Genomic DNA, 19,962 nt, shown 5'->3' on the forward strand with positions numbered 1-19,962 from the left:
CGAAAACTCCCACAGGGCCTCGAAAACCAGAGGCAGACTCTCGAAAGTCTGAGCCCAAAGCCTCGAAAGGAGCACCGGCGTCGAACAAAGCGACGACCGAAGCTGCATCCTCCGAAAAAGAGCCCAGCGGATCCTCCGAGAAGGACTCCCGGCGGCAGAAGACCAGCGAAAAGCAAAGGTCATCAAAGCAAGCACCCGAAAGAGGGCCTTCGACTTCGACCTCGACTTCAACTTCGGCGTCGAAAGAAAAGGAGCCAAAGAAAGCTTAGACGGCGCCGCCGAAAAGGGCGGCCGAAACGCTCGACGACGAACAGGCCGCAGAGAGAGAAAGAGGCTCGAGGCCGAAATGGAGAACATCCTTCAGAGAAGGAAGGATTTCGATGAAAAAATGAGAAGCTACAAGATCCCCTCGAAGCCGGCAACAACAGTCGCTGAGGTACAGGAGCCCGAGGAGTTCGACGTCGAAGAGCCGCCGAAAACCCCAGAACCTTCGGAGCACGAAGAGGAGGAAGACCTCTACTATACAGAAGGGGATTACGGGGAACAGCAGTCAAGCTACGGCTCAGGTTCCTCGATGGCCCAAGACCAGGAATGGCAGGACATCGAGGCCGAAAACCCAGAGGAGGCGGTGGAAACATACCCCTCGAGGCCTTCACCACCGGATGACATTGGGGCATACAATGAGGTGGTAAGAAAGGCGGCAGCAGCCTATGGGGTTAAGATGGAAGAGGAGAAGCCAGAAACAGACTTCCTGCTCGAGACATTGCTCCCCATACAGACAAGAAGCCAGTTCCTGCCCATGCTCAAGAGTATCACAGACCAGGGGAAGGAAGCCTTCAAGGACCCGGCTACGTGCAGATCAGTAACGCCGAGGACGGAGAAGAAATACAAATTCTCCTCCCAAGACCCAGCTTACATCAAGGGATCCGTCACAGCAGATTCTATAATCGCTGCAACAGCCAGGAAAAGGGCTAACGTCCCAACAACGTCTGGACCCCCACCTGACAAGGAAAGCAGGAGGATGGATCTAACTGGCAGGAAGATTGAGAGGAACGCCGCAACGCACTGGCGGATGGCGAATTCCAACGCCCTCCTGAATAGGCATCATTACCAGCACTGGGAGGAGGTGGGACAGTTGCTCAAGCACCTTCCGGAACAATACCGTGAGAGGGCATCACACCTTGTGGAAGAGGGGAAGAGCATCTCCAATTCGTGCCTGAAGACAGCCTTGGATGGGGCAGAAACATCCAGCAGACTGATGGCTATAGGCATCACAGAAAGAAGGCAAGCCTGGCTCAGGATCTCAGGATTCAAGGCTGAGGTTCAGAACAACATCCCGAACACACCCTTCAACGGTGAAACACTGTTCGGAGCCCCAGTTGATGATAAGCTCACCCAACTGAAGGACAACGAGACGGCAAGGTCCATGGGGGCCCTGCAGTTCAGCGGGATGAGAAGGGGCACTCCTAAACGGAGGCCGAACGGCAGAGGTGGAAATCAGCGAGGAGATTCTCACCAAAGTTTCCACCAGGGGCAACAGAGTGAGAACCAGGGCCAGCAGAGGCAAGGCTGGAACTACCAAATCAGGGGCCAGTCCTTTCGGTCAAGAGGAAATGGACGAGGCCAAAGAAGGAGAGGCGGTGAACAACCACCCTCTAAGTGACTTCAGACGAGAGAAGGTGCCCCACCACCCAAACCCTCCGGAGGAGGAGCACGGGAAAACAAAGAGGAGAGGGCTACACGGACAATACACAAAGGAACATGTAACACCGGTAGGAGGAAGATTAAGATTTTTTCTCCAGGAGTGGAGCAAAATAACAACAGACCAGTGGATACTCAATATCATGCAGTACGGATACTGCATAGAATTAGAAAAGAGGCCACCAAACAGAAAACCAAAGAAAAGACAGCACTCGGGAAAAGAGCTGCAACTATTGCAAGAGGAAGCCCAAGAACTGCTCCTCAAAGCGGCCATCGAACGAGTTCCTTTCAAAGAACGGAACAAGGGAGTGTACTCAAACTACTTCCTAGTGCCAAAAGTGGACGAAAGTCTAAGACCCATCCTGGACCTACGGTTCCTGAACAAATACGTCAAAACTAAAAAATTCAAAATGACGTCCCTACAAGAGGTCATCCCACAAATAAAAGCAGGGGACTTCCTGTCTACAATAGACCTCAAAGATGCGTACCTGCACATCCCCATGAACAGGCAGCACAAGCACATGCTAAGGTTCACAGTAAACCAGGATCACTACCAATTCACAACCCTGGCGTTCGGCCTAAAGTCCGCACCAAGGGTGTTCACCAAATGCCTCGCAGCAGTGGCCGCACATCTAAGAAGAATGGGGATACACGTGTACCCCTACCTCGACGACTGGCTGGTAAAGGCAAGCTGTTACAGGACATGCAAAGAGCATGCAGAACAGGGGACAAGAACGCTAACAAACCTGGGGTTCTCCATACACTGGGGAAAATGCTCGAACGAACCAGAGCAGGTGAAGATCTTCCTGGGAGCCCAGATCGACACCGTCCAATGCAGAGTCCTACCGAGCGAGAAGAGAACGCTCAGTCTGTTGAGGGAGAAACGTCACTACCAGAAGGGGCGAGCTCGGACAGTGAGGACTGTGAGCAAGATCTTGGGGATGATGGCATCATGCATACACCTGGTCCCCAATGTACGCCTGCAAATGAGACCACTCCAAGAGTGGCTGCAACAACAATGGTCACAAGCTACAGGAAGTTGGGAGGATCTAGTGGTTGTAACGCACAGGGTGCAGGAAGAGATAAGGTGGTGGACCAAGGAGAGAATAACAGAAGGGAAACCTCTAACACCACCATGACCCAACAGTGACCATCACCACAGACGCATCCCAGAAGGGGTGGGGCGCACACATGAACAGGCTCAGATTGAGGAGTCTGTGGAGCCCTACAGATGCAGTCAGGCACAATAACTACCTGGAACTGAAAACTGTTTTGCTAGCCCTCAAGGCCTTTCAGAGACACCTGTACAACCAGAAGGTGCTAATACAAACAGACAACACCACAACAATGTTTTATATAAACAAACAGGGGGGAACTCAATCGTTCCCTCTGTCAAACTTGGCACAGGAGATCTGGAAATGCGCTATACCACTAAAAATAGACTTGCTAGCCATACACCTGCCAGGGAAGGACAATGTAGAAGCGGATTGGCTCAGCAGGCAGACTTCAGCGTCCCACGAGTGGGAACTCAACAGTCAGGAAACAGAGAGTCTATTCAGGAAATGGGGCACCCCAACAATAGACCTATTTGCAACACACCGGAATGCAAAATGCCAATACTTTGCATCCAGGCAACCAGAGGCACTGTCCCAGGGGAATGCCCTATGGATAAGCTGGTCAAAAACATTTGCCTACGCTTTTCCCCCGATACCACTGATCCCCAGGGTTCTCAACAAATGCATGAAGAGCAACATGACGCTCATCCTTGTGGCACCACAATGGGCCAGACAGACCTGGTTCTCTCAGATAATGGAGATGGCGCAAGGGCCACCCCACAAGTTCTCAAAAAGAAGAGACCTACTCTCCATGGAAAACGGAGAAGTTCTACACCCAGAGCCAGAGAGCTTCAACCTCTCAGCCTGGCTCCTGAGGACTTAGAATTCGCACACCTAAAACTACCAGAGAGCACCCTGCGGGTGCTGCGAGAGGCAAGAAGACCCAGCACACGCAAGTGCTATGGGGAAAAATGGAAAAGATTCACTCAATGGTGTTGCAAGAAACAGCTCCAAAGGAAACTGACCAAGGAATCCACGGTGCTAAGGTACCTCACGCACCTAATTAAAGCTAAACTAAGCTCATCCTCGCTGAGGGTGCACCTGGCAGCGATTGTGGCATACACAAGAGGAGAAACAGGGAGAAGCTTCTTCACATCCCAAGTCGTAATTCCTGGAAGGAGCTAAAAGAATAGCGCCGCCTAAAAGAATGCCGCCGCCGGCCTGGAACTTAAATGTGGTACTGACGGAGCTCATGAAAGCACCTTTCGAACCCATCCATAAAGCATCACTGCAAATGTTGACAATGAAGACTGATTTTCTGGTAGCAATCACCTCGCTACGAAGGGTGAGTGAGCTGCAGGCTCTCACACTGCAGGAACCCTACATCCAGATACACAGTGACAGGGTCGTGATGAGAACTGACCCTCACTTCATGCCAAAGGTGGTGTCAAGGTTCCACATGAATCAGAGTATTCAGATCCCTAGCTTCTTCCAAAACCCCACCACAAGCGCTGAGAGGTCGCTCCACACCCTAGACGCAAGAAGGGCTGTGATGCTCTACATTGAAAGAACGAAGGAGCACAGGAAGACTAAACAGTTCTTCGTGTCCTTCGCAAACAGTTACATGGGCAAACCAGTAACTAAAAACACCATAGCTCGATGGATCGCACAGACCATTCAATTCTGCCACAAACAAGCTGGCCAGGAGCTAACAGGAGGGGCACAGGCCCACTCCACCAGGAAGAAAGGAGCAACAAGTGCCTTTCTGGCCAACACACCAATTCAGGACATATGCCTGGCGGCAACATGGGCTTCAGTGCACACTTTCACTAAGCACTGTTGCGTGGATGTACAGATGAACAAAGAAGCACAAGTAGGACAAAAGGTGCTTCAACATATATTCAAGAACCAACGCTCATCTTCCACCCAACCGCCACAAAATTAACGAAAACCGCTACAAAATCTATGCACAGCATAGTGAATCCAGAAAGATTCACGCTGCAAAACGAATAGTTTCTTACCTGTCGGTGTAGTTTTGCAGCTTGAAGATCTTTCTGGATTCACTAGCGAACCCACCCGCCTCCGCCAGAAAGATGAGGCTGGAAAAGAGGGTGGAAACAGATGGAAAAGAAAGCAAGTTGGAACAATTACATGACACGTGGAAATACTAACGTTGAAAAACAATTAACAAACATAGCCATGGATTCACTACAAAGACAAAAAGAAAAAGAGACAGAAAAAAAGAATCCGAAGATGGCGCCCAAGGGTGGTAGCTGCCGCCGGAAGCACGCCGACGTCACCGAAGGTACACCAAATGGTGGGACGTCGACGCCCACCTGGGCTACGACAAAAAAAAAAAAAAAAGAGCGAGAAAAAAGACTACGATTCCGGACCCAACCACCAGATTGCGGAATATGCACAGCATAGTGAATCCAGAAAGATTCACGCTGCAAAACAGAGATTTACAAAGTGCAAATCAGGAGTACAATTATATATGGGGCTAAAATTTGGGGCATCAATATTGGCAATTTGATTCAGTTGTTCGACCAGAGCATTTATATGGCCCCCCACCATGTGTGGGGGGCCAAAACACACCCCTGCCTTACACCTCTATTCACTGGCACTGAACATCTTCTTCATCAAACTGAACATCTCCTGCTTTGAAATTATATATCTTTTCTTTTATCTTTCAAAATCAGGATCAGTTTATTTTCATTGACGTAAAAGTACATTCAAAAAACGTTTTTGCTAGGTACATTCATCTGGTTGATTCAGCCAAAGGATGTCCACAGCGGTGTCGGTCTGCGCTGTCAGGTGGTCACTACGGGGTTGAGGGGGTCCCACACCCTCAAGGCCCCACTCAGACAAAGGCACACACACGCAGGACAGGGACATCAGGTACACCAACATGTCGCAGTATGATCTAAAAAAGAAACAAGCATCACTCTTCTTGCAAGAAACACTTTTCAAAAAAGCACACATTCTCCTTTTTTCTGTTTTGGGTCTGATAGCAAAGTTTTATCTTTTCTGTCTGCACGGTTCTCTGCTTGTTCTGAGAATTCTACCCACTCTTTCCCTTGCTCAGTAAGAAGGGCTGGGTCAGTTCCCTTTCTGACTTGCTCTCCACACACTACTGAATAAGTACATCCTTGATCATTTGGTATGAGCCCAAGGCAATCCATCTGCCCTATCTGCTCTGGTAATTTTCCTTTCTCCAACTGACCCCTCACCATCTGTGGAACTGGTCTGTGCTGTGCATGCTGACAAATAGGAATCTAAATGTGTCATGGGGAATATGCATTCCTTCATTCTCTGCCCACCTGTTAGTAGTTTCTTTCTATCCTAGGTGCCCCCACTTAGTCATGCCCACCAAATCAGAATCTTGCATCACCACCTCGGTCTCCAAGATTTTAGCCTTTTCATCTGTAAGGAAATTAAAGGCTCTGTCTAGTAAATGTATAGGACAATGAGCGTCTACATGATACTTAGTAGCTTCACTTTGCTGTAACATTTCCCAAATCTTTTGCCACAACTCCTTGTTCCACTTCACTGGGGAATCCTGTGTCTCAGGCACCTCAAAAGCCACCCCTTGATTTTCAACTGGGACTTGCATCAGCTGTTAATGCAAAACTGCAGTTTCTGCCCGTTCTACTCTATGAAAGCTACCCCACTCTAAAACTACAAGGTTACACTAAAGAAATCTTCAAGGAATCGTGCACATGCAGGAAAAACTATGTCGTACATTCAGGCTAAGATAAAGTAAAACCCCAAAAGTCAAATAAAATAATGGTAGTCAAAGGTCATCACGTGGTCCCGATATATAGGAGTGCCTGTGGCACTACAGAGAAATGCACCGACGTGTGGCCCTATCCTCTCTGCTCTGATGCAGCATTGGGAGCAGGATACTGTACGGTATCTAGGAGTGGCTGTTTACCACTTCCCGGATTTGCTGTATGCCGGAAATCTCGGCCGTGTGTTAGTTGGGTTGTTGTGCTGTTTCCTTCTGGTCCACCTTGCCTCTATCAGTGAACGGCTGTGTGGCTGTATCCAAAATGATCATACTACCACGTCTGCTTTATCTATTTACTGCCCTCCCGTTGGAGTTACATCTACAATTCTTTAAAGAACTAGACTGTTTGCTTCTCTCACTTTACTGGGGCTCTTCATGACTTCAGGTGGCCCTCTGGAAATTGCGCTTGCCAGTGTCTAGTGGTGTCTTGGATGCACCTGACCTGGAGTTATATTAGATAGTGGTGCAGCTCCAGTGGGTGGCCCTCTTTGTGGAATGATGTGGGAGTTACCAAGTGTGGCTCCCTCTCAAACAATTTCCTCCTGGGTTTTTTGCTAAAGCCCACACCTGCTTCCAGGGTGCGGTTCTCCAACGTCCAGATTAGGACAGCACGTCATGTGTAGGTTTGGGTAAACAGTCAAAATATCGACTACAAAATATCGAATGGACATAATATCGAGTTTTAAATATAGAATGGACAAAATATCGACTGGACAGAATATAGACATCAAAAATATCGTTTTTAAGGTAAGTAATGTAATATCGAATGTTAAAAATATAGACCGTTAAAATATCGAAGTATATAATATAGGTTATTAAAATTATCGAATAGTTTTTTATGTTATTATATGTGTGAAAAGTGTGTATTTATGTTATAATTTATTTTAATTAATGACATTTTTTTTAATCTTTGCGTAATTTCATTCTGTAGCGGGTTGTGGGGTTATAATTAATTAAATATGTAAATTTATTTATTGGTATTCATTTTTAATTAATTGTTAATTAATTTCTATTTGGTAATTAATTAAATTTTAATTGGCAATTAATTTTAATTAATTGTTAATTATGTTAATTTTACTAATTTAATTTCTGTAGCGGGTTGTGGGTGTATAGGGGAATAGGGTGGGAAGTAATTTAATTATAATTAAATAAATATGCAAATTTATTTATTGGTATTCATTTTTAATTAATTAATTACTTTATATTTGGTAATTAATTAAATTTTAATTGGCAATTAATTTTAATTAATTGATTAATTGCTAATTATGTTAATTTTACTAATTTATTTTCTGTAGCGGGTTGTGGGTTTATAGGGAAATTGGGGGGGAAGTAATTTATTTATAATTAATTAAATCAATTTATTTAATTGTATTTAATTTGATTTAATTGTTAATTAATTTTTAAATGTTAAATTATTAATTTGTAATTAATTTGTATTGATAGGTAAATAAATATAATAATTAATTTTAATTTGTAATTTTAATTGATGAATTATTATATTATATTAAATTGGTAATTACTTTTAATTAATTTTTTATAGATATTAATTTATATTTATTGAAATAATATATGAAGTATTTAATTTCCCTACTATTGCACTCTCTGGAGTGAGAATAGTAATTTTTACCACTATGCTATCCAACGCTTTCCCTACTGTTGCACTCATTGGAGTGGGAATAGTAATTTTTACCCCTACGCTATCCAACGCTTTCTCTACTGTTGCACTCACTGGAGTGGGAATAGTAATTTTAACCCCTACGCTATCCAACGCTTTCCCTACTGTTGCACTCACTGGAGTGGGAATAGTAATTTTAACCCCTACGCTATCCAACGCTTTCCCTACTGTTGCACTCACTGGAGTGGGAATAGTAATTTTTACCCCTACGCTATCCAACGCTTTCCCTACTGTTGCACTCTTTGGAGTTGGAATAGTAATTTTTACCCCTACGCTATCCAAAGCTTTCCCTACTGTTGCACCCACTGGAGTGGGAATAGTAATTTTTACCCCTACGCTATCCAACGCTTTCCCTACTGTTGCACTCACTGGAGTGGGAATAGTAATTTTTACCCCTACGCTATCCAACGCTTTCCCTACTGTTGCACTCTTTGGAGTGGGAATAGTAATTTTAACCCCTACGCTATCCAACGCTTTCCCTACTATTGCACTATTTGGAGTGGGAATAGTAATTTTTACCCCTACGCTATCCAACGCTTTCCCTACTGTTGCACTCACTGGAGTTGGAATAGTAATTTTTACCCCTACGCTATCCAACCCTTTCCCTACTGTTGCACCCACTGGAGTGGGAATAGTCATTTTTACCCCTACGCTATCCAACGCTTTCCCTACTGTTGCACTCACTGGAGTGGGAATAGTAATTTTTACCCCTACGCTATCCAACGCTTTCCCTACTGTTGCACTCTTTGGAGTGGGAATAGTAATTTTAACCCCTACGCTATCCAACGCTTTCCCTACTATTGCACTATTTGGAGTGGGAATAGTAATTTTTACCCCTACGCTATCCAACGCTTTCCCTACTGTTGCACTCTTTGGAGTTGGAATAGTAATTTTTACCCCTACGCTATCCAACGCTTTCCCTACTGTTGCACCCACTGGAGTGGGAATAGTAATTTTTACCCCTACGCTATCCAACGCTTTCCCTACTGTTCCACCCACTGGAGTGGGGATAGTAATTTTTACCCCTACGCTATCCAACGCTTTCTCTACTGTAGCACTCTTTGGAGTGGGAATAGTAATTTTTACCCCTACGCTATCCAACGCTTTCTCTACTGTTGCACTAATTGGAGTGGGAATAGTAATTTTTACCCCTGCGCTATCCAACGCTTTCTCTACTGTTGCACTCTTTGGAGTGGGAATAGTAATTTTAACCCTTACGCTATCCAACGCTTTCCCTACTGTTGCACTAATTGGAGTGGGAATAGTAATTTTTACCCCTACGCTATCCAACGCTTTCCCTACTGTTGCACTCTCTGGAGTGGGAATAGTATTTTTTACACTTCTATCGTACGGTAATAATATTGGATATTATTTAATTATATTATGTTACTATATATATGTTTTAACAAATATGATTGTAAAAAATTGTTTTTATAACTTTCATTAATTATTTAATTATTATAAGTTAATTTAATTATTTTTAAGTATATTTTAGTAATTAATTTTTACTATTAATTTAATTTAACACTTTTTAATAAAGTCGATATTTTTATAAACTATATTTTTGTAAACTATATTTTGGACTCGATATTATTGTACTTACCTGTTTGTAGATACAAACTCGATATTCTGTCTGTCGATATTTTGGCATCGATATTTTTGCTAGTCGATATTCTGTCCGTCGATATTATGTCAGTGATCCGTAGGTTTGTGCTTTACGCCGTACCGGATTTCTGACCACATGCACCCATGAACTCCCTCTTTTTGATCGACATTAGAGCAGTCCTGGGGGGTGGGTGGGTCTCTGTGAAGGGCCAGTAGTGGAATTGAATTGTCCAGGGAGATCTTTTTGCAGGGGGTGAACTATATTCTTTTGGGACCTCCAGGAGTCTCATAATATCGCAGTGGGCCATTTCATTCTACATGGAACCTTGACTCGCAAGATACCTCAATGGTGGGGTACTGCAGTCGCGAAGCCCCAGGAGTATGACTGCCTGCGCCTTCTCTTTCTTATCACGGGTCAAACTAAAGTGGTTGCGCTGCTGTAGAGGGTCCTGCTGGAGGGGGCATGACCGGATCTCTCAACACTCTGGACACGGTGGCTGGTGGACCTCGAATGCCTGTCTCCTATTTCTCCTGGAAGAAGATATTAGACTCTAGCCCTAAGTTGTATTATAATGCCCATTTCAAACTCATTCAATGTTTTTTTTTGTTGATTTTTTTTTTTAACCACTGGCATATCTGACTCCCATACGCATATGACATATATACTATGTTCCCAGCTGCGACCTCTGGGTGCCCCCTTGGTGCCGCCACGGACGCAGACTTTTCTATATGGTCTGGTCCTGTCCGATTCTGTTACCGTACTGGATGATGGTCCTCCAGGTAGTTTGGGGGGCCATGGATCGGGAATTGCCCCTGAGAACATCGTTATGTCTGCTGGGCCTCCATGACCGATCGATGGCTAGGAAGGTCGCTGATATAGTTCTGGATCTGGCCTTGATGCAGACAACTGACTAGGAGTTGGAAGTCCAGCAGGGGCTCGATATATATTGCAGATTGTCGGTTCTGAAGTAGTGGGTGGACTACAAGCGGGAGGAGGCTTGGAGAGTCCGAAGTATTCCGATATACCGTTTTGTTGGCCTGTCCGGGTATGGACTGAGGGGGTGAGTATTAGTGGCTGGTTCTTCATCGGATGGCCCTGATCAGGCATCGGACAATGGCACTCTGAGCCGTGCCTCCAGTGCTGCCCTCTGTAAGCCCCCGGATCACTCTCTTATTTTTAGGGCTCGCCTGCTGTGCGCATGCGCATAGCTGGTGAAGCTCTATAGGGGCTTAAACAGACTTTACCCAACTTGGCGATTTGGTGCTGTGCCCGTGGCTTTTAGGTCAATGCGCTTGCGCATTGACCTAAAATGCGCGTGCACATCACCAAATCGCCGTCTGTTCCCTCAGCCGCACTCCTCCCACACCTTTGACTTCAAAGGCCCCTGCTGCTTAACACCCTCTCCCCGCTCCGCCCCCTCCCCTGCCCGCCATGTCGCATTTCTCCTCCCCCCTCCCCACAGCAATGTCCTCCTAAGTATACTCAAGACTGTGTGAATGTGCATCACACAAAGAGTCTCTGTAGTAGTGACTTACAATGAACTATCCCTGGCTGAAAAGTAATTTTGGAAACGGATAGCACACTTTGTGCCTGATTATTTGATACAACCTCACTGCCTGCTTGAAGCAGAAGGTACACCTAGTTCTTTGCCAGTAGGATGCTATTGACATCAACATCTGTTTGAGCTCCTTTGCGTCAACACGCCCATACATGTACTTGACCCGATTCACTAACAAGATATTTGCATTTGCGGTGGAGCCGCACACGAAGTTCATGAGCCAAGCACACGTGGCTTCCGGATATTCGCAGAGGTTGGGGATGGCGTCACCTACGACTCCACCCGTGATCTACGCAGCAGTGTGAAATTAGGCCATCTTCATAATATTATCTGTTTCACGACAAAGCACACAATTGTCACCATCAAATATTTTTGTTAAATTTGGTCGTACACATGTGACCACTTCAGCCATCTGTTGCCCAGCTTGGTGCCGCTCCACCCCCTGCGTCATCAAAGGCTTTCACGGCCGGCCGGCCGTGCTTTCAGTTTCACGGCCGGCCTTGTAAAGTGCACTTTTTATTTACGATGCCCACCATACAGCCTTCTTGAGCTGTTCTTTTGATGGATGAATGTGGTTGCTTTGATTTCAATTTGTAGTCACTGAACGTGCGCTGCAATGGATTTCTTTAGCTTAAAAGAATTGTTAAGTAAGTTATTGGTCTTTGTCAGTAATGCTCCGTTTCTTTTTGCACAATATATGCAGTTTGCAGAAGCACTATTTTTTGGGCAATGTGTGTTCTTTTTCACCAGCTTTCTTATTTGTCTTTTCATGCTCTTTATTTAGTTGTGTTGGCGACTTTTTATTAATCGGCTGTAGAATGTGCTGTATTCACACAGCTACGTGGAGTCTTATTTATTTCTAAATGATCATGGCTGGTTAAGGTTGCGAGTCAGCGCAAAATAAATCATTATTTTATATTGTATAATCCGCACTTGATGCATGCGGGTTCAATGTAATCCAACACCACATCCACCACCACATCCACCACCACATCCACCACCACAACCTCCATCACATCCACCACCACATCCACCACCACATCCACCACCACATCCACCACCACATCCACATCGACCACCACATCCACATCCACCACCACATCCACATCCACCGCCACATCCACCAACACACCCACCACCAACACACCCACCACCACCACATCCACCACCCCATCCACCACCACCCCATCCACCACCTCCACCGCATCCACCATCACCACATCCACCATCAACTCCACATCCACCTCCACATCCACCACCACATCCACCATCACATCCACCATCACATCCACCGCCACATCCACAGCCACATCCACCACCACATCCACCACACCCACCACCACATCCACCACACCCACCACCACCACATCCACCACACCCACCACCACTACATCCACCACCCCATCCACCACCACCACCCCATCCACCACCACCACTGCATCCACCACCACCACCGCATCCACCACCACATCCACCGCATCCACCACCACATCCACCATCACCACCACATCCACCACCACATCCACTATCACCTCCACATCCACCATGACATCCACCGCCACATCCACCACCACATCCACCACATCCACCGCATCCACCACATCCACCACATCCGCATCCACATCCACCGCATCCACATTCACCACATCCACATCCACCGCATCCACCACCACCACCACATCCACCACCACATCCACCACCACATCCACCACCACATCCACCACCACATCCACCACCACATCCACCACCACCACCGCATCCACCACCGCATCCACCAACACCACATCCACCACCACCACCACATCCACCACCGCATCCACCACCACCACATACACCACCACTTCCACCACCACATCCACCACCATATCCACCACCACATCCACCACCACTTTCACCACACCCACCACCACCACATCCACCACACCCACCACCACTACATCCACCACCACCACCCCATCCACCACCACCACCCCATCCACCACCACCACCCCATCCACCACCACCACCCCATCCACCACCACCACTGCATCCACCACCACCAACACCCCATCCACCACCACCACTGCATCCACCACCACCACTGCATCCACCACCACCACTGCATCCACCACCACCACTGCATCCACCACCACCACCGCATCCTCCACCACCACCGCATCCACCACCACCACATCCACTGCATCCACCACCACTACCACATCCACCACCACATCCACCATCACCTCCACATCCACCATGACATCCACCGCCACATCCACCACCGCATCCACATCCACCGCATCCACATCCACCGCATCCACATCCACCGCATCCACCACCACCACATCCACCACCACTTTCACCACATCCACCACCACATCTAACACGTCCACCACCACTTCCACCACTTCCACCACCACATCCACCAACACCACATCCACCACCACCGCATCCACCACCACCACATACACCACCACATCCACCACCACATCCACCACACCCACCACCACTACATCCACCACCCCATCCACCACCACTGCATCCACCACCACATCCACCGCATCCACCACCACCACATCCACCGCATCCACCACCACATCCACCATCACCACCACATCCACCATCACCTCCACATCCACCATGACATCCACCCCCACATCCACTGCATCCACCACCACTGCATCCACCACCACCACATCCACCACCACCACATCCACCACCGCATCCACCACCACCACATACACCACCACATCCACCAACACTTTAACCACCACCACCACCACATCCACCACACCCACCACCAGTACATCCACCATCCCATCCACCACCACCACCCCATCCACCACCACTGCATCCACCATCACCACCGCATCCACCACCACCACATCCACCACATCCACCGCATCCACCACCACATCTACCATCACCACCACATCCACCACCATCACCTCCACATCCACCATGACATCCACCGCCACATCCACCACCACATCCACCACCACCACATCCACCACCACATCCACCACCACATCCAATACATCCACCACCACTACCACCACAACCACCACCACATCCACCATCACCTCCACATCCACCGCCACCGCATCCACCACCACCGCATCCACCACCACTGCATCCACCACCTTCGCATCCACCACCACATCCACTACAACCACCACCCCATCCACCACTACCACCACCACCGCATCCACCACCACCACCACGGCATCCACCTTCACCACATCCACCGCATCCACCATATCCACCGCATCCACCACCACATCCACCATCACCACCACATCCACCATCACCACCACATCCACCACCACATCCACCATGACCTCCACATCCACCACCACATCCACCACCACCACATCCACCACCACCACATCCACCACCGCCACATCCACCACCACATCCACCACTTCCACCACCACTGCACCCACCACCACATCCACCACTTCCACCACCACCTCCACCACCTCATCCACCACCACCACATCCACCACCACCACCACATCCACCACCGCATCCACCACCACCACATCCACCACCGCATCCACCACCACCACATCCACCACACCCACCACCATCACTTACACCACCACATCCACCACCACTTTCACCACATCCACAACCACCACATCCACAACCACCACATCCACCACATCACCACCACATCCACCACCTCCACCACCACCACCACATCCACCACCACATCCACCCCCTCATCCACCACCACATCCACCATCACATCCACCACCACCATATCCCCCAGATCCACCACTACCACATCTATATGTGTGTGTGTGTGGCTCTGTGTATGTGTAGGTGCAAATGCAATGTTCTTGGATTTTCGTCACAATAAAATACACTGAACATAATCTTCACAAGTTATTTACAAACGTTTAAGCTATTGCCATTATAAATTACAATAACTTTTATTTAAGTATTAATTATTTACAAAATTAAAAGCCATTGTTATTTGTAATATCAAGACATCTAAGTTACGTAAATACAACACACATTGCATTACAAATGCTATAGGTGTCACATTTGCAAAAGTTAACACTATTGACATTGTAACTGACAAAGCTATTAATTTTGCTACTTTCAAAACCAACACATAAATAAAAAAAGTGTCATTTACAATACCAATAGCTCAAACTTTCCTAATGCGAGACCTATTGCATTTCCAATGCTTGTTATTTTCTTCTTGTTGCCTTACTATCGTGGGGGGAGGGGGTATCTGGGGGCCTGCATGGTGTATATTTGCTCGCCGGAGATGGCTCTACTTGTCCATCTTGGTCTAGTGCTGATCCTACCCTTTAGTTGTCTGGGACCTCTTATGAGTAACTGTGCTGTCTTACGAGAGATTGCTGAGTCTGTTCTTTCCTCTAACCTGTACAGTTACTGTATTGCCCGACTGTGAATGTCCTGACTCTACGGTACACCTGCCGGCACTGTTTAAGTTTTCTTAAAGTATTACTTTGTTGTGATTCACTATAAAATCAATAAAAATATTTCAGTAGGCAAATCCAAGTAACACCAGTATCAAACTTTTGAAATAAAGAAAGAGGCCCGCAGGAGCATATTGCTGAGAAGGATTGTATATTGAGCAATAATCGAGCAGTTCTGTCAGGAGATTCTTTGAGTGAAGATTAAAATAGCATGTATATGGTAGAAAGATATTAATATTGAATAGTAAGTACAGGTGTGAAAGTATAGAATGAGGTCAGTTTAAAACATCGTGTAATTTTATGTTTTTGTTAACAAATATGAAATAAAATATTTGACTCCTTTCTGACACTGCTCAGGAGTCACCCTAATCACTTAATGATGTTTTCTCTTTTGATACTTTTTTGTTGTTTTATTTTCCTTTATCTGTTCTTTTTGCTCAAAAGTATTTTTTTCGTTTCAAGATATGCAATTATGAATGTTGTGTTAACTCTTGTTTTTCGATACAGGCTGGAACGTACTTGCCACAGTCGTACCTGATTCATGAACAGATGGTTGTGACAGACCGTATTGAAAACTTGCATCATATGGGGGCTTTCATCGAACGCCTGTGTGGAGACAAAGAAACTTACAAACTGCAGCGTAGAGACACTATTCGAGGTATGTCAGCTGATGAAATGCTAGCGTAAATATTCATACCCAGGTAAAATGTCAGCATGTCCTATATCTGCATTGCTTGACAGCAATTAGTATATTCCTTTATGGGTTTTATTTAAGTTGTGATTTTGACACCAAAATGACTGCTGTAATGGCCACTTCCAGTGCCCTGTCAATGCAGCAAGGCCAGTTGTCAGTGTAATGTCACCATGTTAATTGTAGCTCCTGGGGTGATGTCCCTCCAGTAAATGTAGTTCCCACTGTGCTGACTCCGTTTGGTACTGTGTATTACAATTACAGTGGCTCGAACCAGCAGTTGTGGGCCCCAGCCACCAGCTATAAGCCAGTGTTGGCATTTCCATGAGCATGTTTCACTCCCACGATTATGGGCTGCTAAATGAAGATAAACACTCCATGTATTGAAGTTATCTTTCAACAGAGCAAATAACCAAAAAACTGATGGCGCTCAGGCGAAAAATAACTTCATCCTGATATTTATTTTTTTTAAAAACATGTTATTGATTTCATTTGTCACAAGTGCATTCCATTAATTGCGCTTCATGAAACAAATTGATCTATATATGCAAAGAAGCCCGAGATATTTCAGTTCGAGTAGGGCATGCTTTCCGCTTCACTGCCTGATCCATCCCGTCCTCCAAATGTGTGTTCTCAAGTGTGTGGTTTTCTTTTGCTAACCTATCCCACGCTCTTCATATCAGACCACAAAATTCCTTGCATGGATCCTAAAGTTTTTACATTTCGTTGGGCTACATCGTGTTGCAAAGCCACCATCTCGGCTTTTAAACAGTAGCCCATGTGCTGTGCTTCCACCTCACCTTGGTGCTGTGTCATTTCTGGTTACTATCAGGGCCAGGTAGAAAACTATTTGAGTGTATTGTGGCACTGTGTGGTCTCTCCATACTACTGTCACCAGCTGTGTATGCTGGTTGAAAGCTATCCAAGTTACTCCAGTGTTTTGATCCCTGACCTATTCCAGAAGGTCTGGATCGGGGGCATTCCCAAAAGGTGTGCAAGACTGTCCTTGTCTGGTGGCAGGCACAGGGGCAATTATTGTCATTGTTCATGCCAGACTGCATTTTTATATTGTATGTGCCGTGTGAATTTTTGAACCAGTCTGAATTTCTGTCTTATTGCTACTTCCCGTGAGTAGATGCATTTCTCCTCCCAGTCGCTATCTTCTAATGGTCCAATATCTTTGCAAAATTCGATTTAAGTGTCATTAGTGCCACTAGTTATTTATTTATTCGTTTTCTATGTACTAAAAATACAGCATACGTAAGCAGCGGAGAGGATAGTACTCTGTACTTGAGTAGGGATTCATCTTCTATATCCTGCAGTGAGGTGTCAGCCGGATTCAAATGTACAATTGAAACATTTGATAAAATGTGGGGTCTTTTTCACACTAATGTCAAGAGCAACGTTTGTACTACACTTATTTCCCACATCAGAGAATGCTTTTTTTAAGAATCAGTGAGCCTATACTTGTCCTCCTTGAAGTATATCCGTTCTGACATTTGTAAGACACGTTTATCCGTCTGCTTCAGGTAACAATGATTGCCTTACTGTTCTAAATGTAATGTGTTCCTAATGAGAATCTTTAAAAGTATTTAAGAAAAAGGGGGCGGGAGTGTGAGGACGAAGACGCTTCTTCGCCAGCTGATTGGAAAAAAGCCCTTTTGTCAAACAGTAATCCGTGTTTTTGCAATTGAACGTAATGGACTTTGGCATTCTAACCTCTTGCGTATCTGCCTTCATTTGTGTCATTACTTGGAATAAATACTTTGTTTTTTATGTCACTGCTAAATTTGGGTCATTTTGTGCTTTAATGATGCTTTACCTAAATTTCTACAATAATTCTGCATGTGCTTTCTCCCAACAGGAATTCAGAAGCGATCTGCTGCTAACTGCCATAAGATTCGTCACTTTGAGAACACATTTGTTGTGGAGACTGAAATTTGCGAGCAGTAATGATGATGGCTGTCACTAATGCTCATAGAAACCTGACTCAGTGTAATAGTATAAAGTAGCTTTACCCCACCGTTTTTGTTGTGTGCAGTGTTTTAACCTTAATTTTTGTTCTCGATGAATATGCTTAATCTTGGTAAAGCTTTTCTAAACATCAGCTAGGTATAGCATAGCAATTAGCAGGTTTGAGCTCATTTTTCACACTATATAACGCATGGTGTCCATTTTTATACACATACTTCAAATGTAACTGTATTAAGTCATAATTACTATCTTTAATGTTTCGCACTGTAAGTATATCTATCTCTGCCATGCATAGCTTAGAAAATCCATGTTACTGATGTGAACTTTGGTGGATGCGCATGAGCAGTGCTGTTTGCTCCTTTGCATTACATTGCATCAGCAACGTGATTGCGATTTGCACCTCCTCTGAAACCTTTATGTCAAGAAAGGGAAAACTGCAAATTCTTTATTGCAGAGAAAGGTATGCATTAATGAAATGCAAAAATGATTATCTATGATTGTATTATGTTCTGCTGTGTAAATTGTTATCTTCCAAACTGCAAACAGCACCTAGGAAAAATCATTTAACTCCACAGCCTAAAAAGTGCAAACTGTTCATAGAATTTTGTAGTTTTTACCTTATGGGTTTTAATTACCTACATGTTTTAATACGCACGTTCTTTACTGCGACTGCACTGTCTTTCAGATGAAGAGGGAAAAGATAAAGAATTTAAGCAGTAACTTGAGTTACTAATTTGTATATAATCAATGTACATGTAAACAAATACAAATCCTAAATAACCTGTGTCTGAAAGCTTGGTCTTTTCTTTTGTTTAATATCTTAAATGTTGGCTTTTGGCAACATTATTTTTCCAGAATGTGATACTGATATAAGACAGTTACAACGCTGAGCGTTATTTCCTTTGTTTAGAAAATTAGATCAGTGAACACATTTCTCTTTGTTCTCTTCATCAGTATAAATTTCTACATAAATAATACACAGTAAAACAGAAAAACGTAGACCCTCTTTCCTAAGCTATTGAAGAGCTTTCATTGGCATGCAATTCGTACAACACGTTCTCCACCTCCTCTTCTAAAGCAGCACATCCCATCTCTGGATCTTACATATCCTGACTACCCCTCCTACCCCCACCTCCCCCGGCCCCCCAACACATTCATCTGGTAAGATTCTGTGAAAAAAGCAAGGAAAACATGACAAGTCATCTATGAACCAAGCCTTGGATCTGTGCTGCATTCCAAGTTCACTACTCCTTAATTTCCCCTACATTCCTTAGTAAATGCGAGGCTTATGAGGAGTTCTCAAAAAACGTTCATGTCCTTTACCGAGTGTCTGCAGAAAAACATTTCAGAACATGATTCACGGATGAAGTCAGTCCTCAGCTCACATCAATGACATTGATCGAATATTTTATTCCAGAATAAAGAGGGCAATGATTGGGATATAATTTGGGTCTGCACACTTCAAAGAAGCTC

General features: G+C 45.4%; 1 protein-coding gene across 1 annotated transcript in view; it reads left to right on the top strand.

Annotated features, from left to right (window-relative positions):
* Nucleotides 1-19,269, top strand: part of ITM2B (integral membrane protein 2B) — a 191,448-nt gene extending 172,179 nt beyond the window's left edge. Inside the window, exons 5-6 of the mRNA XM_078657332.1 lie at nucleotides 16,332-16,482; nucleotides 18,380-19,269. Coding sequence (XP_078513458.1) covers nucleotides 16,332-16,482; nucleotides 18,380-18,468 — 240 coding nt within the window. The 3' untranslated portion in view covers nucleotides 18,469-19,269. The remainder of the gene's footprint in view (nucleotides 1-16,331; nucleotides 16,483-18,379) is intronic.
* The last annotated feature ends 693 nt before the right edge of the window (nucleotides 19,270-19,962 follow it).

This window comes from Lissotriton helveticus, chromosome 8 (assembly GCF_964261635.1).
Source record: "Lissotriton helveticus chromosome 8, aLisHel1.1, whole genome shotgun sequence".
Lineage (NCBI taxonomy): Eukaryota > Metazoa > Chordata > Amphibia > Caudata > Salamandridae > Lissotriton > Lissotriton helveticus.